A 25,813-nucleotide genomic window follows, 5' to 3' on the forward strand; every position below is an offset into this window, starting at 1 on the left:
TAAGCTTTTCAATGCTTTTAGCTTTTTTTACATTGCCAGTCTAGTTCATTTAAGTTTACGATACCTGTAAACACCACTAAAACATACGATACCTGTAAACACCACTAAAAATAACAAAATATCATCATTAAAAGATAAAATAACAAAATGGAAGAAAATGAATAGGAACCATAGCGAAAGAGGTTCAAAGCTACACTAAAATAGCTCAGTTTGTGAGTGTTCATTAAGGATCGAATAATCCACCCAAAGGTAACTGAGTGTCGATTGCATAGGTAATTTAGCAATAACTGGATATCAATTGCCCATTGATTGGACTAAATTAATAATTTTAATTAACAGTATAATTTAATATTTAAAATTATTTTATTATACACAATCACAAAATTACGCTGCTACTTTTATCATAATGTGAATATGTTATTGTGCATAACCTGTGAAAATATAAACACTTGTCTCAGCTTCTTCCATAGTACAAATAGGAATTTACTGACGGTGAAGCAAATATTCTTGGCAGTAAGACAAAACACAACTTAGAAACTTTTATTCTTCAGGTTCTTCCTCTTCTTCCTCCTCTTCATCCTTCAGTGAAAAGCTGAGGCCTTTGCTAGTAATGAGCTCCTCGCTCTTGCTCCAGAGAGTCTTCATGGCTTCTTCAGTCCACTCTGCATGTCGGATATCTAAAATCCTACAATCTCTAAAGAACTTTCCACTTTCATTTTCTACATCTTTAGACAAAATGCAATGAAGGACGGTCTGCATCCCTTCATCAGGGGTTCTGTAAAGAACTTTGGCACAAGCTTGAGAAAGTTTGCCCATTGGACCTTTCAAATGTTTATAAAGGCCAGAATTGATCAGCCCTGCAATTAAAAATAATAATTAATTAATAAATAAAGGGAAAAGTTGATACTAATACTGAAAATAAGTATTCTGTTTTCACTTTTCTAATAGTAATATAAATTAAAACAATTCCTTATTGTTTTTCATAACTGATTTTAATTATTGCTGATATAAATTAGCAATTATTCCCACTAGCAGATATACATAATTATGAAGATTACAAAATAAACAGTGTGAATTTTCATTTTTTTTCAGGAGAGTAAATGTCCCTTAAGACATATTCTATGAGCACATACTTTAATATGTAGTAGTTATTTGTACATGTACCAGTAAACAACAGCCTTGCCATTGCTGAAATGATAACCAGTGTTGCTGATTCCCTTGATATTAAAGATATCATCACAACTTCAATGATAAGTGAATCTCCCCACTCCCGTATCCTAAGCTCAGTAACCTTTTCTATTTGTTTCGAAGCCACTTGATCTTCACTGAAACTCTGAGTTATCCTCAGAAGAAACACAAAGCAAATATGTTTTCTGCAGCAGCATGTTCGAGAGGCAACCAGAGAGGGTAATACGTGAGAGTGTTGTTGTTGTTATTTGGTTTTTAGGAGCATTAGCAACTAAGGCCATATTGCTCCGGTGCGGTGGTCATTCCCTGACCTTTCCGCATCCTCCGTATTTGGTGGTGACGGGCTCGAACCCCGGTCTAACGTGAGAGTGTATTAAGAATTTGCAGATAAGGAACCACTAGGTGGCAGTGATCAGAGTGTACCGATGTAACAGGAGAGATTGCTTCTACTGGGATGGGATACACTTAAATAGAAAGGGTGCAAGAATATTTGCAGATGCCATTGAGGCAGTGTTAGGTGCGTCGGAACACTGCTAGCTTGAGGGGCTATAAGGACTAATAGATTAATGGTAGCCACTGGCAGAGGTGAAAGTGATTCTTGCACTGCTTCTATTGGAATGAGCAGCAACCTGGAAAACAAGATCCAGGGTACTTTAGAGACTTCTGGGAGTCATTGCAGCACAAGTAAACACATGGGTTGTGTTAGGGTAGCTAAGAATAGGAACAGGTGCATGTATACTTGCGTGTACACCAATGCTAGGATTTTGGTAAATAAATTTGATGAATTTGAGGTATTGCTCAAAACATCAAAGGCAGATATTGTTGGGATATCAGAGATGTGGTGTCACACAGATATAAGGAATGCAGAACTGGAATTTGGGGACTACAATGTGTACAGAAAGGATAGGAAGGTAGGAGGGGTTATGCTATTAGTTAAGAAACACATAAAATCCAAGGTACTGAAGCCAGTCAACATCACTGGACAGTGCAGTGTCGAGTCAGTTTGGTGTGACATAAGCATTGGGAGATCAAAATTGAGTAGGAGTGTGCTATAGGCCTAATGACTCTGATGAGTATAATAAGAAACTGTATAGGAAAATAGAGTGGGACAGTAAATAAGAGAGTCTTATAATGGGAGATTTTAATTTCCCAGATATTGACTGGAATTTGTAGGTTTGTCACTCACACACTAGCAAGGCTTTTGTGGATTTATTGGATGATTGTTTTCTACATCAGTATGTTCGGGAGGCAACTAGAGGGAATAATACTCTTGATCTGCTTATCAGTAGTGATTCTTCATGCATTAAGAATCTGCGGATAAAGGAACCACTAGGTGGCAGTGATCACAGTGTGCTGAAGTGGGATTTACTCAAAGAGTAAGTCCCATCAGGGATAAAGGGAAGGGTTTTTGTTTTCGTAAAGGAAATTACGATGGTCTGAGACAGTATTTAAATTCTGTACGGTGGGACCAACTGATGATGTTACCAACAGCAAATTCAAAATGGAAAGTATTCAAAGAATTTATCTTGGAAGCTACTAGGCTTTACATATCAACTAAGAAATATTGTTCAAGGTTTAGGCTTAAATGGATGTCAGATGAACTCATGAGACTTATGGTAGAGAAGAAAAATGCATGGGATACATAAAAATTAATGGGTGACATGGAAGCCTATGATAGATATAAGCTGGTCTGTAATCAAGTCACAAAGGAGATTAGGCAGGCAAAGTCAGATTATGAGAAATCCTTGGCAAAGGATACAAAGAAAAACAGAAAAGAGTTCTTTACCTATGTAAATTCTAGAAGGAAAGGGATGAATCAGATTGGTCCACTGGACATTGATGGTTCAACTGTTGATGATCCTGCTCAGGTGGCTAACAAACTAAATGAGTATTTTGCATCTACATTCGCACATGAAAAGTTAATCAGGAAGGGAAATGCCAGAGGTGAAGTAAACTGTCAGTGAGCTAGATGATTTAGTAAAAATTGAGAGGGAAGTGGAGGAGAAATTGTTGAGGATAAACAAAAAAAAGGCACCTGGGGTGGATGGGATCTATCCAGTTATATTAAAGGAGGCAGCAAAGGAAGTAAGCAAACCCTTAGCCATAATTATGAGAGCTTCTTTGGACTCGGGGGAGGTACCCTAGACTGGAAAAGTGCAAATGTAACCCCCAATTCACAAAGGAGGATCAAAGGCTAACACAAGTAATTATAGACCTGTGAGTTTAACTTCTGTTCCAGGAAATTTAATGGAGGCACTGGTTAAAGAAGCAATACAGGATCATATAGACAAGACTTCAGTTATAGCTTGGACACAGCATGGTTTGGTTAAGGGAAAGTCTTGCCTGACCGATTTGATTGGATACTATGATCTAGTCACAAAAGAACTGGATGCAGGGAATAACTTTAATATATTATATATTTGGATCTTAGAAAGGTTTTTGATACTGCTGCACATTATTATTATTATAATTATTATTATTAGCTATATGGTGGAAGGAAGCCTGGGGCTTATGCTGCACCAACCAAAAAAAAAAAATTGCTGAGCCACCCTGTGTGTGAGAGAGAGAGAGAGAGAGAAAAGGGAATCACAAAGAAAGAGAAGAATGGAGAAGAATGATGACATCCAGCTCAGGACCCTGAATGTGCCCTGCCCGTACTCACTAGATGTGAGCCGCTGGGGTGTATGGAAGACTGCTTCGCAAATTGGAGCAGTGTGGCATTGGAGGAAGATTGCTGCTATGGATAAAGGGATGATTGAGGGGGAAAAGACAGAGTGGTAATCAATGGACACTGCTCATTGTGGACTAATGTTATTAGTAGAGTCCCTCAGGGTTCAGTGTTGGATCCATTGTTGTTTTCTGAATTTTATTATTATTCCTAGCCATATGGTTCAAGGAAGCCTGAGGCTTATGCTGCACCAGGCAAAAAAAAAAAAAAAAAAAATTCTGAATTACCCCCTGAGAGAGAGAGAGAGAGAGGGGGGGGGGGAGAATCACAAAGAAAGAGAAGAATGATATCCAGTCAGGACCCTGGGTGTGCTAAGCCCATACTCACCAAATGTGAGCCCCTGGGTGTAATTTATAAATGATATTGATGATGGTGTATCAAGCTTAATGTCCAAGTTTGCAGACGATACAAAGGTTGGCAGGGTTGTTAAGGACACTACTGACAGTATGCTGCTGCAACAGGATCTGAAAGGTTGAGCAGATGGGCTGAGACGTGGCAAATGAAGTAACGAAGAACGAAAAGGACCTGGGGGTAATTGTGCAGGCAGATATGAAGTTCTCTGAGCAGTGCAGACGGGCTGCAAGAGTAGCTCATGGTGTCTTGTCAATGACATACAGGAATTTTTCTAGCAGAGATAAGGAGGTGATTATTCCCTTGTATAAGGCAATGGTCGGGCCACACCTTGAGTACTGTATACAGGTTTGGAGGCCTCATTTCAAGAAGGATGTAGAGCTGCTGGAAGAAGTACAGAGAAGGGCAACAAGATTAGTGAATTTAACAAAGGGTTGCTTTTATGAAGAAAGGCTTAAGTTTTGCAAATTACAGTGTCTGGTGACTAGGCACCAGCGAGGTGATCTGATAGAGGAGTATAAAGCCTTGAATGGTTTGAGCATGCTCAATGCTGATGGGATTCTTCCTCTTGCTCAGAATAATCACCTGAGAGTGCATAAATTCAAATTGAGGAAAGACAGATGTAGGATAGATGTGCGGAAATTTGCCTTTAGCCAGCGGATAGTTGGTTGGTGGAACAGACTTCCATCCCTTGTTGTTGAAGTTGATAGCCTAAATAAATTTAAGGCTCAGCTGGACAGCTATTTTGAACCAACAGAGGGGTGAAATGGGAGTGGTTTTTTTTTTTTTTTTTTTTTTGTGACTGATGCTGCATAGGTTGCTTTCTTGCATCATCTGCCTCTACTAATGCTAATGTGGGATTATTTAAAGATATAATTACCATCCGGGGTAATGGAAAGGGTTTTTGCTTCTGTAAAATCGACTACAATGGTCTCAGACAGGTTTTAAATGCTGTACAGTGGGCCCAACTGATGATGTTACCAACAGCAATTTCTAAGTGGGAAGCATTCAAGGAATTAATCGTGGGAGCTACTAGAGTTTTCATACCTATTATTAAGAAATATTGTTCAAGGTTAAATTGGTTGTCAAATGAACTAATGAGACTCATGGTAGAGAAGAAAATTGCATGGAATTCATATAAATTATCAGCCGACACAGAAGCCTATGGCAGATTGTTATTATTATTGTCCCTGATTGGAGGATTCCACTCTGTGATGGGTACTGCTACCAAGTACACAGGGTGGTTGTAATGTCTGGTGTTACTGTTGGTCGAGGAAATCTCTGACTATCCTGCAGGCGTTCAGGATTTCGACTTTCTGGAGTTCCTAGTAGGTGTTCTCTGCGAGACCTATTGCTGCTAGGCTGCTATGTAGAGTCTTTGGTACCATACCAGTGGTTGTCACGATGATTGGGATGATTGATATTACTTCCATATGCCACATCTCCTTGATCTCATGTCTCAGGTTCGTGTACTTCCTAATTTTTTCCTCATGGGTTTTCTGGACATTGCTAGTGTTGGGCACTGCTATGTCAATTAGGTAGGTAGCCTTTTCCATCTTGTCCACAAGGCTTATGTCTGGTCTGTTGTGTGGGATGGTTTTATCCGTTATTATGGCGCGGTCCCAGTACAGCTTGTGGGTTTGGGTCTCTAGTACTGCCTTAGGTTCATACTTGTAGTATGGTACACTTTCTTTGGTCAACTGGTATTTCCTCGTTAGCTTCTGATGTATTATCCTGGCTACCTGGTCATGTCTATCAGTGTACTCAGTCTGGGTGATCACCTTGCACCCCGCAGTGATGTGTTGGATTGTTTCTGAGGTCAGGTGGCATCATTGACATGTGTCATCTGACCTTCCGGGCTCCTTTGCGATGTATTTTCTATGGTTCCTGGTGTTGATTCCCTGGTCTTGGATGGCCAACACGAATCCTTCAGTCTCGGGAAAGAGCGTCCCGCTTGTGAGCGGGACACTCTTTCGATGTGATTGATGTGATCTTGATGGAGGTCATTGTAGTGTCTGCCGGAGTGTCTTCTTTGCCCATCTTTCTAACTTCGTTTTTTGTACCGTTTGGGCCCGAGGAGTTTCCTCGCTTAGGTTGAGCGGGGTATACCACTTATCTATCTTCCTTATGGCCTAGTGGAGTGGTGCTGTGTTGTTCTCAAAGTAATCCTTCAGGTTAACTATCGCTGTTTCTATTGTTCTATCAGGTCTATTATTATTATTATTATTAGCCATGCGGCACAAGGAAGCCTGAGGCTTATGCTGAAGCAGCCAAAAAAAATTCCCGGGTTATCCTGAGAGAGAGAGAGAGAGAGAGAGAGAGAGTGTGCGTTAGAAGTAGAAAGGAATTCTCAAGAAAGAGAAGAATGATGTCCAGCTCAGGACCCTGGGTGTACCAAGCCCATACTCACCTGATGTGAGCCCCTGGGATTTCTTTCATCCCTATACCCAGGTCTGACGATCAGTTTGCATGTTAGAACCGCTGCGGACCTCCACCAGAGTTTCCTCAGGCTTCATCCTGCCCAGGCATAGTTCACCATCTTTCAGGTCCCAAAGTCTGTAATCAAGTCACAAAGGAGATTAAGCAAGCGAAGACAGACAGATTAGGAGAAATCTTTGGAAAGGGATGCTAAGAAAAACAGCAAGGATTTCTTTACTTATATAAACTCTTAAAGGAAGGGGTTGAATCAGATTGGTCCACTTGATATCGATGGTTCGACTGTTGATGATCCTCCTCAGATAGCAATCAAACTGAATGAGTATTTTCATCTACCTTTACACATGAGGAGTTATAAAGGAAGAAAAATGCCAGAAGTTTATCAAATTGTAACAGGGTGCTTAATGATTTTATAATAACTGAGAGAAAAGTGAAGTAGAAATTGTTGAAGTTAAATATAAGAAAGGCACCAGGGGTGGATGGGATCTATCCAGTTATATTAAAGGAGGCAGCAAAGGAACTAAGCAAACCCTTAGCCATAATTAAGGCTAAGGGTTTGCTTAGTTCAGGGGAAGTCCCCACAGACTGGAGATGTGCAAATGTATCTCCAATTCACTAAGGGGGATCGAAGGGTGACACGAGTAATTACAGACCAGTTAGTTTAACTTCTGTTCTGGGTAAAATAATGGAGTCACTGGTGAAAGATGCATTGCAGGATCATCTAGACAAGACTGCAGCAATAATTCAGACACAGAATGGGTTTTTGTCTTGTCATGGGAAAGTCTTGTCTGACAAAGTTGATTGGATACTATGATGTGGTTATAAAGGAACTGGATGCAAAAAATAATTTTGAAAACATATGCAGCAGACTCTCGATTTACCGGGATCGGATTAACCGGGACACTTCAAGACCCCAAATTAAAAAAATAATAAAATAAATCAACCAAAAATCATAAAATTCGAGTAATAACTACAATAGGTATAAACAGATGTTTTGCAAGTCGGAAATAAGTGACAGGAAGCGGCATTATAAGTTGTCATTGTGAATTAATTTACCTATTATATTGCAACCCCGCTGTCTTCACAACCGCCGCTCAAAATAAAAATACGAAAGGAAGAGAAACAAATGAAATGTTTAGTTTGTTTTAGTGCGTCGCGTCGATTGTTGTGTTCCGTTGCACCGTAAAAAGGAATTTTGTTTCATTATTTACGGATGTTGAAATTTTTTTTACAGTAAATATATATATTTTTATTTAGAAATCGCGACAATTATGGGTAAACGCAAAAGAGTTGCGCTTTCAGTTAAACAAAAACTTGAAATTATTCAAAAGTTTGAAAACAGTGCATCCGTTACCATTATAATGTTGGTAACCAAATCAAACGCAATATCGTAAAAAAATAAATAGAAGCTATTAGATTTAAAGTCGACATCGCAAAAAATAAATGGAAGTATCGGATTGGACACGCGAGTAGTACGTGGTTAGTTTTTTTCGTTTTTTATCTAACGCCATATTTTTTATGCAGGTTGCTGAACATTTTTCGATTCAGTAAGTCTCCCACTTACGCAACTACGGATTTGCGTAAATTTTTTTCACCCAATTGTTTTCTTTTTTTTTTTTTTTTTTGGATTGTAAAATTTAAAACAAAAAAATAATAATAATAATAAGCAATCAACAACGACGATCACGGCACGCACAAATTGCACAAGTGATATACGGAGTAACAAGCAAAAGAATAGGAAAGAAGAGAAGATTCTTACAATTTATTTATTACTGAAGATTTCAGTGAAGGGAACACACATTTCAATAAGATGGAGTTTACTACCCGTTTATAATTAGATGCACGAACAGAAAAGCCGAATAACATGGAAAGTGCAAACTGTTTTATGATAGTGACCTCCAGAAATGTGTTTTTAGTAAAATGTGAGCTCGCGCGGGGTGATAATAGTGAGTTTTCGCGAATTTCTGTAAAGTAGTTTACAGAAATTTTCATCTTGACAGTTATCATGGTGACGACTAAGAGAATAAGTGACAGGGGTACGTACTAGTAAATCGACCAAGAAAAGGAAAGCAATCGATTTGGATCAGAAAATTAAATTAATAAGGGTGCATGAAAATGGTCAACGATTAACAAGTATTGCACTGAATTCAGATTTGTCAATAATAATATAGTAGCAATATGTTATTAGCCATTCCCGAGTTACGTAAAACTCGACGAAGTAAGAAGTTACGTCTTATGTTACCCTTACGAATGTCGAGGATTTCTGTATTTTAAGATTAACCGGGATTTGTTTTTCACCATCTATCCCAGAAAATCCAGAGTCTGCTGTATTGTGCACTCTTATCGCTTCCTTGACAGTTTACTGTGCTGTTAAACATCACAATGTAAACTTTAAAAAGTTTAAATCTGGATCTGGTTATCAGCAGAGATCATTCATGTATTAGGAATTTGCAGATAAAAGAACCACTAGGTGGCAGTGATCACAGTGTACTGACGTCGGATTTACTTAAAGGATTAATTACCATAAGGGGTAAAGGAAATGGTTTTTGCTTCCGTAAAGGCGAGTACAGTGGTCCCCGACAGTTTTTAAATTCTGTACAGTGGGATCAACTGACGATGTTACCAACAGTAAATTCTAAGCGGGAAGCATTCAAGGAATTAATCGTGGATGCTACTAAAAGTTTCATACCTATTAAGAAATATTGTTCAAGGTATAGGCCTAAATGGTTGTCAAATGAACTAATGAGACTCGTAACAGAGAAGAAAAATGCATGGGATGCATACAAATTAACACGTGATACTAAAGCCTATGATAGCTACAAGTTGATCTGTAACCAAGTTACAAAGGAGGTTAGGCAGGCGAAGGCAGATTACGAGAAATCCTTGGTAAACGATGCTAAGAAAAACAGCAAGGATTTCTTTACTTATATAAACTCTAAAAGGAAGGGGATGAACCTGATTGGTCCACTTCACATCGATGGTTCGACTGTTGACGATCCTGCTCAGATAGCAAACAAACTGAATGAGTATTTTGCATCTATATTCACACGTGAGGAATTATTAAGGTTTGAAAATGGCAAAAGGTTATCAAATTGTAGCAGGTTACTTAATGATTTTGTAATAACTGAGAGCAAAGTGGAAGAGAAACTGTTGAAGTTAAACGTAAGAAAAGCACCTGGGGTGGATGGGATCTATCCAGTTATATTAAAGGAGGCGGCAAAGCAACTAAGCAAACCCTTAACCGTAATTATGAGAGCATCCTTGGACTCAGGGGAACTTCCCACGGACTGGAGATGTGCAAATGTATCCCCAATTCACAAAGGGGGATCGAAGGGTGACACGAGTAATTACAGACCAGTTAGTTTAACTTCTGTTCCGGGTAAAATAATGGAGTCGCTGGTTAAAGATGCATTGCAGGATCATCTAGACAGGACTGCAGCAATAATTCAGACACAGCATGGGTTTGTTAAGGGAAAGTCTTGTCTGACAAATTTGATAGGATATTATGATGTGGTTACAAAGGAACTGGATGCAAAAAATAATTTTGATATCATATATTTGGATTTCAGGAAAGCTTTTGACACTGTTGTGCATGGAAGACTATTGTACAAATTGGAGCAGAATGGTATTAAGGGTAAGTTGCTACAATGGATAAAAGGATGGTTAAGTGGGAGAAGACAGAGGGTGGTAATCAATGGGTGCTGCTCTTCGAGGACTAATGTTATTAGTGGAGTCCCACAGGGTTCAGTGTTAGGTCCACTGTTGTTTTGTATATTTATCAATGATATTGATGAAGGTATATCAGGCTTAATGTCGAAGTTTGCAGATGATACAAAGGTTGGCAGGGTTGTTAATGAAGTAATGTAAAGTACTACACCTGGGAAACAGCAACCCCAGAGCAACGTATCAACTCTATGGTACTACACTGACAGTTGTAGAGAATGAAAGGGACTTGGGGGTGGTTGTGCAGGCAGATATGAAGTTCTCTGAGCAGTGCAGACGGGCTGCAAGAGTAGCTCATGGAGTATTGTCAATGATATACAGGAATTTTTCCAGCAGGGATAAGGAGGTGATTATTCCATTGTATAAGGCGATGGTCAGGCCACACCTAGAGTACTGTATACAGGTCTGGAGGCCTCATTTCAAGAAGGATGTAGAGCTGCTGGAACGAGTACAGAGAAGGGCAACAAGATTAGTGAATGGAACAAAGGGGTGCTCTTACGAAGAAAGGCTTAAGTTTTGCAAATTACAGTGTCTGGAGACTAGGCACCAGCGAGGTGATCTGATAGAGGTGTATAAAGCCTTGAATGGTTTAAGCATGCTCAATGAGGATGGGATTCTTCCTCTAGCTCAGAAAAATCACCTGAGAGGGCATAAATTCAGATTGAGGAAAGACAGATGTAGGATAGACGTGCGGAAATTTGCCTTTAGCCAGTGGGTAGTTGGTTGGTGGAACAGACTTCCATCCCTTGTGGTGGAGGTTGATAGCCTAAATAAGTTTAAGGCTCAGCTGGACAGGTATTTTGAATGAACAGAGGGGTGAAGTGGAAGTGGGTTTTTTTTTTTTTTTTTTTGGCTGATGCTGCATAAGCTTGCTTTCTTGCATCAAATGCCTCTACTAATGCTAAAAAATGCTAATGCTAATGCTAATGGCAGTGTGCTACTGCAACAGGATCTAGATAATTTGGGCAGATGGGCTAAGAAGTGGCAACTGAAGTTTAACCTTGACAAATGCAAAGTACTGCATATGGGTAGAAGTAACCCCAGAGAAACGTACCAACTGTGTGGTACTACACTTAAGGTGGTAGAAAATGAAAAAGACCTGGGACTAATTGTGCAGGCAGATATGAAGTTTTCTGAGCAATGCAGAAAGGATGCCAGGGCTGGTCATGGCGTTTTGTCAATGATATATAGGAATTTTGCTAGCAGGGAAAAGGAGGTGATTATCCCTCTGTATAAGGCAATGGTCAGGGCACGCCTTGAGTACTGCGTACAGGTCTGGAGGCTTCATTTTAGGAAGGATGTAGATTTACTTGAACGTGTACAGAGAAGGGCAACAAGATTGGTGAGGGGAATGAAGGGATCCTCTTATCAAGAGAGGCTTACGTTCTGCAAATTGCAGTGGCTGGAGACTAGGCACCTGCGCGGTGATCTGATTGAAGTTTATAAGGCCTTGAATGGGTTCAGCACGCTGAATTCTGATGGGATCCTTCCAATTGTTCAGATTACGAACCTAAGGGGGCATAAATTCAAATTAAGAAAAGACAGATGTAGATTAGATGTGCGGAAATTTGCCTTTGGCCAGCGGGTGGTTAATTGCTGGAACAAACTTCCATCTGTCGTTGTGGAAGTTGATAGCTTGAATAAATTTAAGGAGGAACTGGACAGGAATTCGGAGGGAATGGTGTGATTTTTTTTGGCTGATGCTGCATAAGCTCATACATTTGCTTTCTTGCATCACATGCCACTACTACTACTACTACTACTAAAAGAAAGAGAAGAAATATTTGAATTAAAAAGCTGACAAGTGGTTAATGCACAGTTTTATTATTTGATTAGGAAGAAGTTTTCAGGGCAAAAAAGAGAGGTCGATTTATACGCCGAGATATACGGCATTGAAAGTCATTCAAATGTATTACACTATTTACGTAAGTTACTGTAAAATAAAATACTCACCTGGGTCAACACAAACAGCCACAACGTTGTCACAACGGAACCTCTTAGCAAGTTCTTTGGTAAACAAATAGAGAGCTAATTTACTGTTGCGATACGTTTGTCGCATGCTGTACCAGCTGCCCGTGGTTTTTCCTTCTAGATCATGTAATTCGTTAATATTACCTGCTCTGAAACTTCCGCAAACGACATTAATGATCCTGGTAGGAACCTCTTTTGCTTGTCGTAATTTATCCAACAACAAATTCACAAGAAAGAAATGGCCAATGTAGTTAACTCCCATCATCATGTCGATTCCATCTGCAGTCCAGTCACGAGGGCAAAGAACACCTGAAAAATTGTATGAAAAATAATATTAGGTAAATAAAATAAGCATACTTAATATATGCTTATTTTGCTTGGATATCAGTCAGATGTCATTTTCTATTCATTTCATTTTCAAATAGTGAGAAAAAATTCGATCTATATCATTGTTCATTCTGATCCACAAAATAGTGTGGGAAAACTCGTCGTTCGCATCTACAGCAATAATATTTTTTTTTACAAGGAATTGAATCGAAATCTGGTACAAAGTAAACTGCAGACAAACAAAGGGCTAAGAAAATAGCCTCTCTTAGTATTCTTGTATTCAAATGATATTCATTCTTCCTTAATATTATAATATTGACACCCTTAGTGGAAAAAGTTGTCAAATTATCAGAAGGGGTGTTCTCAAGGAACCCACTCTAGCCGTGTTCTGTGTAGCAAACATCCGTCGTAACAAACAGCTATCATTTTCCATTTAGATTTTATAAACTGAATGTTATTCAGAAACACGACGACAGCATGCTACTTATTAGTGAAAATAAGACTAAATTACTATTTACGAGGGGCGAGGAAGAAATAAGTCGTAAATAAACTCAGTTCCATAAATACATAATGAACGATTGCGAATTTTTAGCAATAGGTGTGGTTTAAAGCAATAACAGTATAATGATTATCATTAACAAAGGCTGTGCTATCATCACGTACGGCATTTTGGGACTATCATGATATTCTTAAGCATTTTCAAAAGGCTAGCGATGCCGTGAATGCTGCACACTTCTCAAAGAATGTACGATCTCGTTGTCCTGCATCTGCTATAGACGAGGTCAGGAAGGGAGGGCACTTTTTGATCGCCCTAATTACAGTTCTGATGCTCCTAGCGGTACTAAAATGATGTACGTTATTGGTTACTACAGCAACCTGCACGTGGACAGAAATCATGGGATACTTACCTAGTAACCGGTAGGCTCACCTTTTTCCCGGATAAGGGCAGTCACACAGCGAGACATTGGGCCCACTAGTTCATGAAAGGGTTCCACAGGTATTTCCTCAAGGGCTCACATCTGGTGAGTATGGGCTTGACATACCCAGGGTCTTGAGCTGTATATCATCATTCTTCTCTTTCTTCTTCTTCTTATTATTAGCTATATGGTGCAAGGAAGCCTGAGGCTTATGCTGCACCAGCCAAAAAAAAAAAAAAAAGAAATTCCCCAGTTACCCTAAGAGAGAGAGAGAGAGAGAGAGAGAGAGAGAGAGAAGTAAAAGGGAATCACCAAGAAAGAGAAAAATGATGATATCCAGCTCAGGACCCTGGGTGTGCCAAACCCATACTCATCAGAGTGAGCTCCTGGGGTTAACTTGGTAATTCCCTTCTACTTTTGACTCTCTCTCTCTCTCATGGTAACTCGGAAATTTTTTTTTTTTTTTTTTTTGGCTGGTGCAGCATAATCTCAGGCTTCCATACACCATTTAGCTAATAATAATGATAATAATAATAATTTCCATCCATGCTTGTCCATAATTCCGTCGCATTCCTGGGTGGAGGATCCAAAGCTCGAATGGACCTTTCCACAGCATCCCAAAGATGCTCTACAGGGTCATGTCCAGGAACAGGGAGGCAAAATGGTGGAAAAACATGGTGGTAAAATCTGAGAAATGCTCTTCGAACCATGTTCTAGTCACTATGGCTCTGTTGGGAGGTGCATTGTCCTGCTGGAAGAGTCCATTGCTCTGCGGGTGCATGATGACTATGAAGGGATGTTGATGGTCTGCAAGGATGGACACCGCACCTGGACCATTAAGAGATGCATTTAGATGTACCAGAGGTCCTAACATGTGCCAGTTGAAGATGCCCCAGAACATTACCAACCGTCCACGTGCCTGAACAGTTCCTTGTTGAAATGACGGGTGCATAGCTTCTTGCAGTTTCCACCAGATATGCACCCTCCCTTCTGCTCGAAATAACTGGAAACGGGACCAGAAGACCTGTCTCCAGTCATCCAAGGTCTAGTGCCAATGTTATTTTGCCCAGTTGAGATGTAGAGTCCTGTATCGTGGTGTTAGCAATGGGAGTCTGGTGGATCGGCGGCTCCCATAGCCTATTCGGCTAATGGTCTCAGTGGAGACGTTTCTGGCACCTCCGTCGTTGAAGTCGGCGGTGATTTGTGCCACTGCCGCTTGGTTGGCTGAAACAATGAAAGACAAACGTCAACGGCCACGTTCATCCACCACCTTTCTCCGCCCACAGCGCTGTCCACGATGAAATGTTATTCGGGAAATGGCGTATTCCCGATACATGCTGATACTGTTGAATGAGGATAGTTCACTTTCTGTACCACCTCCGCGATAGAGTGACCCATGCGTCGGGCTCCCACTGTCATCCCTCTTTCAAAGTCAGTTAACTCACGACATTTGTCCTTACTGACATCGAATTACCGTCTACGTGAATGCAGTGATGCAGTGTACCTATATACCTGTCAAGCGGTGGGTTTGTCCACTAGCGAGAGAGGTGATAACGTTGTTTTGCCCAGGAACCAGGAATCACATGAATTCTATCCTTTCAGTGTATTTATTTTTGCGTAGAGCTTGCTGCATTTGATAAATTGATGGAACAGAAGCACTTAAATTAAGATTTGATCTTTTTTTTATCACATGATAGTAAAATTTGACTTGTCTACAAGAATACTCATTTACTTTGTTCTGGTTGGTTCAGATATTAATTGTGTAATTAATACTGTATATGAGCAAGGGATAAAAATCCTACAGAGATAAAAATCCTACATAATTAGTCCTACAGTGATAAAACTTATAAATATTTTACCCACTCAAAAACTAAAAGTTGAATTTACAGTTTGAAGAATAGAGAAGAAATTTTCTTCTTGATAAAAAAAAGTACTGTTTGAAGAATAGAGAAGAAATTTTTCTTTGATAAACTCAGATGAAGTCTTTACATCATTTTAGACGTTGAGATATCCGCTTTCAACACATCTAAGATTCTAAATGAATACGATGCAAAATTTGCAAATTTCATTATCAGTAGCTCTTTATCCAGTTTGATTTCAGATTTAAAGATAATTTCTGAATACGTAAACTCAAGGTTATAATTTAAAAAAATCACTCATTCCTGCAGAAGCAACGGACTGATTTTTCATTACAATGTTTACTGAATTTTTAATTGATAGAATCATGAAGTTAATTTTTATCTTTCCTTCTCTTTTTATTTACTTTTGTTGTAGGAACGAAAATAATTGTTTAAGTGCATATAATTTTGACTGTGTTAAACTTGCTGATATCGGTTATGCGAAGAGAAGATGAGATGTGAATATTCATTCTGTCTAGAGCTCGATTGGTTTCCCAGAAGCCATTCGTAGGAGGTGGAGGTTGGGGGGGGGGGAGGCTTCTGGTTAGATAGTCTCATACCATTCATTTCATCCAGAGTGGTTATCTGTAATGTTTGCTGATTTTCTTGATCTTTCATTCTGATTTTTATAATTTGTTACTTGCGCTTGTTACACGTGATAAAATTATCACTTATTCCTCACGAAATTTATATAAAAAAATATATATTTTTTTAAATTGTTTTTTAGGGATGGAATTTATTGGAACAGAGGAGGTGCTAGTGTCATTGAGGAAGCCGTAAAGTTTTAGGGACACTTTTAAATCGTGAGGTTAGGGGAGACCAATTGGAATGATAAAGGCTATAATCACTCCCTGTTAGTACTTGTGTGCGACGTGTAATTACCGCATGCCCAGAATGAAACACTGAAATAAGTTCAAAAACCACCAGCAGTTACATATCATCAGGAAATTCTTGTTTAAGCAACGGTAATGGATATATCTGGGTTGTAAAAAGCCAAAAGATACAAAATTTAATTTGTTTATGTAGTACACTGGTGTGCAAAATTTAAGGACCAGTCAGGTTTTCACTTGTAGCTTCTCATAGGTTTTGGTCTGAATATGGGAAAAGCATAAGGAACCTCGTAAGGTACAGAAATGATGAAGGAGACAACACCGACACAACAACGGAAACAAAACGGTACAGGGGAACTTTATTCAAAAATGGCAACATAGCACTGGCTGCCATGATACAGATGCATCACTGCCAAAGATGAAACAAAGGGAAGAGGTGGTCCTCAGTAGGAGATATGGCCACCCCTAATGTCGATGCAGGCTTTGCGCTGCCTGTCCATGCTTAGAACAATGTTGTTAAGTTCTTGTGGTAACATCGTCTATTCCTCTGTCAGCGCCACCTTAAACTGGTGAACATTTTCTGGTGGGTGTGGATGTGTCGCTAGGCGTCTTCCCAGAGCGTCCCATATATGTTCGATGGGATTTAGATCGACAGAACAGGCAGGCCAATCCATACGAACAATGTCTTTACTTTCCCAAAGTATATCAATAGCTGCAGTGCGATGGGGTGTGGCGTTATCATCCATAAACAGGAACTCGGGGCCAATGGCACCTCAGAACAGACGTACATGGAGAAGGATTACCTCAGTACAGTAGTGTGCACCGGTTATAATACCGCCTTCCAGTATCTGGAGTTGTGTACGTCCAAAAAAAATTATTATTATTATTATTTTAGGGTTGCCCGAAATTAAATACATTAACCCGTATTTGTGTCTGTAAATTGCGTATGTTCTATGGTCGATTTGCCTGCTTTGCTGGACGAAAAAAACCCCAGTTACTGGGGAGAAAAACCTTGCTATCTACGCCTGAGACCGACTAACTCAGCCACGGAGTGAAAAAAACCCACTAAAGTTCCTCGCGTCATCGACGGGATTCGATGTGTACGTCCATCCAAGATAATGCCTCCCCCAGACGAGAACACCTCGACCGCCATATCGATCCCTTTCAGTGATGTTTGCGGGATGATACCGTGTGCCAACCTCTCGCCAGATTAGCTAACGTCCAGAATCGCTGCTGAGACTGAATCTACTCTAGAAATAGTGTTGGTTCTTAGGTTTTGCACATCAGTGTAATATCAGGAGTATTGTAAATAAATTAAACGAATTTTAGCTTTTGATTAGGTCAATCAATGCTGATATAAGAGGACTAAAGGAGACACCGTGTTGTTCAACCAAGAATTTAATAATGGGGAGTATAGCGTGTTTAGGAAGGATCGAAGGGAGTTATGCTTTTTATTAAAAAAACTCTCTAAATACGATCAGACTGAATTCAGAGCCAGATCAATTTGAGATGGATGTTCAGGCTATGTGGTGTAATATCACAGGCGGTAGAGGGAAGTTGATAGCTGGGATATGCTACAGACGAAACGATTCTGAGGAGTACGACAAAAATCTCTATAGGCAACTTAAACGGGTAGCGAAGAGTGATTTTTTATTATAGGCATCTTCAATTTATCTCTTACAGATTGGAAATCAAGGACGAATAATAGATTTCTGAGCAACTCGATGATTGTTCTTTATTCCAGAGAAAGAATAAGGGACTCCAATATCGTCGACTTGGTTCTCATCAAGAATCCAAACTGCATCCAAAATTTACAGTGCAGGAATGAATAGCGGGTTTTGACCAGTATCATAAAGCGTATAGTGGCTAAAGAGATTTTTGTAATGAAAGGGAAAGGAAAGGCTTCAATTTGAAGAGAAGGGACTATAATGGATTAAGGTATTAATCCGGATTAAGGATTAAGGTATCTAGTTCTTGAGCTGAATTAACTGGAGAAATAATTGTAAGCTGTTGGAGACGAGGTAGTGTAATGGTGTGGGTAGTGTTTTTGTGGTGCATATGTTGAGCCCTTTTCTGCCAGTTGAAAAAATTTGGACGCCACAAGTTACCTACAAATTGTTTCCAATCAGGCGAATCCCTTCATGGCGGCAGTGTATCCACCTGCAATTGGTTTACCTCAAGGAAAACCCGTTCGCCCTTCTGTACAGTCTGAACAAAGCCAGAATTGCACAGAAAAGAACAGAAGTATGAATTCAGCCTACTGCAGTGACTTCCCCAGTCACCAGATCTACATCTAATTAAGTTGTTGCTGTTCTTGTAGTAGGGTTTTAGGAACATCAGCGACTATGGCCATATTGCGTCGTGTATATTGTCTGTAAATTGCGTGTGTTATGAGGTCTATTTTCTGTATGCTGGACGAAAAACCCGAGTTTCCGGGAGACAAAACCATGCTACACTCACCTAAGACCGATTAAGTCAGCTACCTGTGAAAAAGGCCCATAAAAATTCCTCCCGTCATCGACGGGATTCGAACTCAGGTGTTTTCCACCCGGCATGGGGAAAACGGTGATCTTACTGTGCTACCAACGAGGGCATCTAATTAATCGAGGGCATCAATACCTTGGGATCTGGTGGAACGAGTTCTTCGGTGTAGATATACAGACATCCAGTTCGTAACAACTGTGGGTAGCATTTGAGTTAACATGGACCAGTATCTTTGAGTCACGCTTTCGACACCTCGTTGGATTTATGTCACGACGATGAATCCAAGCTGCAATGATGGCTAAAGGGGGACCCACGTGATATCATGTACGCGTATCTAATAAAGTGGCCCTGTGTATTTATCCGTCTACAAGTAAAGCTTCATAAGAACTGTAAGATGAAATGACTGATACTGAGCGAAATGAGTGGCAAGTCGTTTCTCTTTGTAGCTAATAACTTTCTTGGTGACACTACGAATGAAAGTGACAAAAATTACGAGTTGACATGGCTACCCTATAGTTAACAAGTTGATTGAAAATTACAGAAAATGGGATGTTGATTGTCAATCAAATCCCATTATTTGCACTCTCACCTGCATAGCTTTAGACTAAATCTGTAGCGACGTTAATTCAGGGCATGGGAAGAGATTCTACCAAAACATACAGTTAGTGGAGAGGAGATAGCATCGAGGGTGTGGTGAAGCTATGATGAGCTACTGTATCTAGTTCTTGGTGTAGAGATCACAATGACCACAAAAGACAGACATTCAGATGTACATTTTTATGGAATTTTTGGGTTACCCAAGGAGGGCTTCTATTTTTTAATTTGTGATTTTTTTTAGTTTGTTTACTTGTAGTAAACATTAATACTCAGTATAAGTTAAACATTATTAATAAATCTGATATATAATATAATTATATATTTACTTTTATTTCAGTTCTGTGAAAACTATTGATGCTATGCAGAAACTAAGGTCATATTTGCAATCAGCATGTCCAAATTCATAAAAAAAAAAAAAAAAAAAAACTCACCAAGAAGAGCAGATAAGCAGAACCTTTTTGAAAATTTGCTAAATGCAATAAATGATTTCATAATGATGTAAAAGATGTTAATTTGTATCAATCTTTATCTTGAAAGACTGTTTCGTCAAATAGTTATAAATATTGATATAAAATTTTTGAAAATTGGGAATTTTCATTAAGCTTTAGTAATAATCGTAAATTTTAATAATATGCAAAAAATAATCTTAATAAACTTTAAGCAATTGTTATGAAATATAATTTGGTGTTTTTCGAGTAACAAGTCTGTCCAACAGCATCAGGTGCTAACCAACCTTGCTGTTAGTACTTACATGGACGCTTCCATGTGATCTTATTACTATAAAGAGTCGAAATACGGTTATTCTATTTTAGGGTAACTACATCATTCAAGATCCGGCGTTCCAGAAGAACGTGTGGGTGGGCTAAGATACACTGAACAGTCGCTGGCATAGTTCATACTTTTCCCCGCCCTCATCCATTTGCTACTAAGTAGCTGGCTTCCACTTTCTGCAATGAACGTTTCACTAAATATAGCCGACAACAGAGACAGGATGAGTAATAAAAAAATAATAAAAAAAGGCCTTGTCTCGTCTTACACTCTTCAGTTGAACGATCGGGCGATGCATATTTTCTTCCACGTCGAAGCCGTGCAAAGTGTGGGTGGGAGAATCTATTTTCCCGAAGTTTAAAACTACGGGGATCCTTGCAGATTTTTGCGGTGAACCTCGAAAATCAACGTTGCCCTACTGTCCCTTGTAGCAATTTTAATTATTATTTTTTTTCATAACTTCATTATACAAGTTGCTTATGTTAACGGCCAGAGATGATTCTTTGCTACAGAATGCTTAAATACGTTTAAAAATAAAATCTGTTAATAAACAAGATTTATAATAGGGGTTGCCAAGCTAGTGGATCAAAGAGTCATAAAAAATAACCTTTGAAGGCTTTCAAGCCTAATCGGGTTTTACCCAAAAGTCAGAGTATATATTAAAAAATAAGCTGGAAAAAATTATAATTTATGAGTTAAGTAGCATTATATACATAATGGCAGAAATCACAACTAAAAATAGAATCCTTTTTAATAACTTTATTGCAAACATTCAAGTCTGATGATTAGAAGGGAATAATCTAAGCAGTCCGGCACTCCATATTCAAAACTTCTTTGATACATTTGATCAAATAATTAAGTGTTTTGAAAAGACTGGAAGTGTTGGTTAATCTTCACTGAAGTGGAAGCCCAAGCGGCTCGAACAGAAGCAGAAACAGAGCTAGCGTTTGTGGCGCCTGAGGCAAAACCTTGTCACAGCGCCTAATTCATATGGTATCTTAACACGCATATATATGCAGTAGCGCATCCAGCAATGCCTATTTTCGGCGTCGCCTGTGGTAAGAGCCTCACTTGCGCTGGTCCAGAACAGACGATAGTGCTTTAATTAAGCACGTTGTGGATTGAACCTCAAAAAGTCCACAGATGCTTTCACGTGAGCTAAAATTACCGCAAACTTCAAGTAAGAAGAATTTTAAAACCCGATTCGTGTCCTGTTGGGTTAGGCTTACCCAGTCAAGATTCAACTAATAAATTCAATAATTTTTACTCTATCCACAGAGCTGAAACTCTCTATAGCTGTAGTCAGAACCGTTTTCTTAGAATTTCTAACTTCAAATTTCAAAAAATTTCTATTGAATTTCAAGCAAACGACAAAAATGTACTTCAAGTGTGCATTTTTTAAAAAGCCTTTTCGATTATTTTTTACACCCTCGCCCTAACTAACCTAGGGCCCATGAAACGCGATTCTCCATTCCTTTGTTGTTTTAGCGATTCAAGGTTCAAGATGCATTACAAAATTACATCATGCACTCAATGGGAATGGTTCAAATAAAATACTCGAATTTGGGGGAAATGTTTCTCCAGCTGTGCAAAAAAATTATTATTTTCCCGATCTAACCTGTCTAATGAATCAGTACTGAACATGTTGACCGACACAGCTATGTTTATTGGCCCACTGAGAACTTAATTTCTTTTCAATTTGAATAATATTCAAATTGAAAAGAAATTAAGCTCTCAGTATTGGCCCGGAATTTTCTCCAGAGCCATTTTTTTTTTTTTTTCGATGCATGTTTTTTTGAAATTAAGCATCGAAACTTTGCATATTTTTTCGAAATTAAGAAATTCCTAAATAACAAAATTACTAGATAGGTAAATCAACAGTCGTGGTCAGGTCATTGGATTTAGCAAGAATTACGGCAAGTTCCCCCCCCCCCCTCTTCGTGAGGGCTGTTTAAAATACAGTATTTCTATTCCGGAAAACCTCATATAAAAAACTCGAAAACAGTCCCCAGGTTAACAGCCGAATTTCAGGGCTTGAACGACGATTTTCTGTGGCTTAAAGAAGGAGAACTATTTACGCCCGAGCGAAAAAAAAAAAAAAAAAAACTTTACGGACTAAACTTTTGTTTCTTTTTCGCTCCCGGCAGGGGTAAAGAAAAAAAAATTAATCTCCAGGTATAATTATGCAATTTGTAGGTGGTACCCTCAATGATATCACTAAAACTAATTCGTGTTTTTTTGAAATTTGCGAAAATCGGCCAAAAAGATTATTTTCATGCAGAGAGGTAACGGATGTTATTTTGAAGTTTAATATACCTTTCTGTGTAGCATTTTTATTTTATTATTTTTTTAGATTTGCTAAACAACAAAAGCTTAGATTCTGTCTATACTTTCACAGAAAATTTAAAAATGTACCTTACTTTTGGCTCACACTTGATCTTAAAAATTTAACCAATAACACCAGTTTTTGACATAAATATTGATATTTATTGCAATTATTGCAAAAAAGTAAAAGAAGAAAGAAAGGTTATGGGCAGTATTCTCAATTCTTAACAAAGTTAATATTATCTACAAAAGAACTTGGAGAAATGTCAAAAACATTAAGCAGGATACTTAATGATTTTGTAATAACTGAAAGCAAAGTGGAGAAGAAATTGTTAAAGTTAAACATAAGAAAAGCACCTGGGGTGGATGGTATCTATCCAGTTATATTAAAGGAGACGGCAAAGTAACTAAGCAAACCCTTAGCCATAATTATGAGAGCATCCTTGGACTCAGGGGAGGTTCCCACGGACTGGAGATGTGCAAATGTATCCCCAATTCACAAAGGGGGATCGAAGGGTGACACGAGTAATCACAGACCAGTTAGTTTAACTTCTGTTCCGGATAAAATAATGGAGTCACTGGTTAAAGATGCATTGCAGAATCACCTAGACAAGACTGCAGCAATAATTCAGACACAGCATGGGTTTGTTAAGGGAAAGTCTTGTCTGACAAATTTGATAGGATATTATGATGTGGTTACAAAGGAACTGGATGCAAAAAATAATTTTGATATCATATATTTGGATTTCAGGAAAGCTTTTGACATTGTTGTGCATGGAAGACTATTGTACAAATTGGAGCAGAATGGTATTAAGGGTAAGTTGCTACAATGGATAAAAGGATGGTTAAGTGGGAGAAGACAGAGGGTGGTAATCAATGGGTGCTGCTCTTCGTGGACTAATGTTATTAGTGGAGTCCCACAGGGTTCAGTGTTAGGTCCACTGTTGTTTTGTATATTTATCAATGATATTGATGAAGGTATATCAGGCTTAATGTCAAAGTTTGCAGATGATACAAAGGTTGGCAGGGTTGTTAATGAAGTAATGGCAGTGTGCTACTGCAACAGGATCTAGATAATTTGGGCAGATGGGCTAAGAAGTGGCAACTGAAGTTTAACCTTGATATGTAAAGTACTGCATATGGGTAGAAGTAACTCCAGAGAAACGTACCAACTGTGTGGTACTACACTTAAGGTAGTAGAAACTGAAAAAGACCTGGGAGTAATTGTGCAGTCAGATATGAAGTTTTCTGAGCAATGCAGACAGGCTGCCAGGGCAGGTCATGGGGTTTTATCAATGATATATAGGAATTTTTCTAGCAGGGAGAAGGAGGTGATTGTTCCTTATTTAAGGTAATGGTCAGGCCATGCCTTGAGTACTGCGTACAGGTCTGGAGGCCTCATTTTAGGAAGGATGTAGATTTACTTGAGTGTGTACAGAGAAGGGCAACAAGATTAGTGAGGGGAATGAAGGGATCCTCTTACCAAGAGAGGCTTAAGTTCTGCAAATTGCAGTGGCTGGAGACTAGGCACCTGCGCGGTGATCTGATTGAGGTGTATAAGGCCTTGAATGGGTTTAGCACGCTGAATTTGGATGGGATCCTTCCACTTGTTCAGATTACGAACCTAAGGGGGCATAAATTCAAATTAAGAAAAGACAGATGTAGAATAGATGTGCGGAAATTTGCCTTTAGCCAGCGGGTGGTTAATTGCTGGAACAAACTTCCATCTGTCGTTGTGGAAGTTGACAGGTTAAATAAATTTAAGGAGGAACTGGACAGGCATTTGGAGGGAATGGTGTGTTTTTTTTTTTGGCTGATGCTGCATAAGCTCATACACTTGCTTTCTTGAATCACATGCTACTACTGCTACTACTATTGTTCTTCCTACTTGACAATAAACATTAGTGTGCCCATTTATAAATGGGATCTTTTCATATTTAAAGATAAGGAAGGCCAATTTCAGGTTACAACTCTGGAAAATAGTGATAAAGTGCATGAAATTAAAAATTTTGATCATCAATTTGTACTAAAAGCATTAGCAGAGGCATATGATGCAAGAAAGCAAGTTTATACACCGTCAGCCAAAAATTTAAAAAAAAAAAAAAAAACCCCTTCCCATTTCACCCATCAATTCACTCCAAAAGTATGTCCAGTTCTTCCTTGAATTTATTTAACCTATCAACTTCCACAATGACTGAAGGAAGTTTGTTCTTGCAAACAACCACCCCGCTGGCTAAAAACAAATTTACACACGTCTATTTTACAACTGTCTTTAGTCAGTTTGAATTTATGTCCCCTCAGGTGCATAATCTGAGTGAGAGGAAGAACCCCATTAGCATTGAGCTTTCTCAACCCATTCAAGGCTATATACAACTCAATTAGATCATCTTGCAGGTGCCTAGTCTCCAGAAGCTGCAATGTGCAGAAGTCTTTTTTGGTAACACCAACTCTTTGTTCCACTTACCAATATTATTGCCCTTCTCTGTACTTGTTCCAGCAGCTCTACATCTTTCCTAAAATGAAGCCTCCAGACCTTTATATAGTACTCAAGGTGTCACCTGACCATTGCCTTATACACAGGGACAATCACCCCCTTATCCCTGCTAGCAAAATTCCTATATATCATTGACAAGACACCATGAGCTACTCTTGTAGCCTTTTTGCACTGTCAGAAAACATCATATATGACTGCACAATTACCCGCAGGTCCTTTTCATTCTCCACTACCCTGACCACCCAGTTGATATGTTAATCTGGAGTTACTGCTTCCCTTATGCAGTACTTTGCATTTGTCAATGTTAAACTTTAGTTGCCACTTCTCAGCCCATCTGCTTAACTTTTCCAGATCCTGTTGCAGTAGCATGCTATCATTATTATTATTAACAAACCTGACAAACATCATAATCATGTCCAAACTTGGACATTAAGCATGATATACCTTGATCAATATCATTGATAAATATAGAAAACAACAATGGGCCCAACACTGAACCCTGGGAGGCTCCACTAATAACATTAGTCCACAAAGAGCAGTGTCAATTGATTACCACTGTCTTCTCCCACTCAACCACCCCTTTATCCATAGCAGCAACTTTCCCTTAATGCTATACTGCACCAATTTTTACAGCAGTCTTCCACATTCAACAGTATCAAAAGCTTTCTTGAAATCCAAGTATATACAGTAATATCAAAATTATTTTTTGCACCAGTTCCTTTCTAACTGCATTGTAGTATTGAATCAAATTGGTCAGACAAGACTTACCCTTCACA

The 25,813-nt window shown here is 39.0% G+C and overlaps 1 protein-coding gene across 1 annotated transcript in view; it reads right to left on the bottom strand.

Annotated features, from left to right (window-relative positions):
• Positions 1 to 368: 368 nt before the first annotated feature.
• The window catches only part of LOC150085816 (retinol dehydrogenase 11-like), a 130,017-nt gene continuing 104,572 nt past the window's right edge, over positions 369 to 25,813 (bottom strand). Inside the window, exons 3-4 of the mRNA XM_090374262.1 lie at positions 12,380 to 12,706; positions 369 to 857 (exon numbers count right to left, since the gene is read on the bottom strand). Coding sequence (XP_090230388.1) covers positions 541 to 857; positions 12,380 to 12,706 — 644 coding nt within the window. The 3' untranslated portion in view covers positions 369 to 540. The remainder of the gene's footprint in view (positions 858 to 12,379; positions 12,707 to 25,813) is intronic.

Source organism: Mastigoproctus giganteus, chromosome 5 (genome assembly GCF_048544385.1).
Source record: "Mastigoproctus giganteus isolate SK-2022 chromosome 5, ASM4854438v1, whole genome shotgun sequence".
NCBI classification, from domain to species: Eukaryota; Metazoa; Arthropoda; class Arachnida; order Uropygi; family Thelyphonidae; genus Mastigoproctus; species Mastigoproctus giganteus.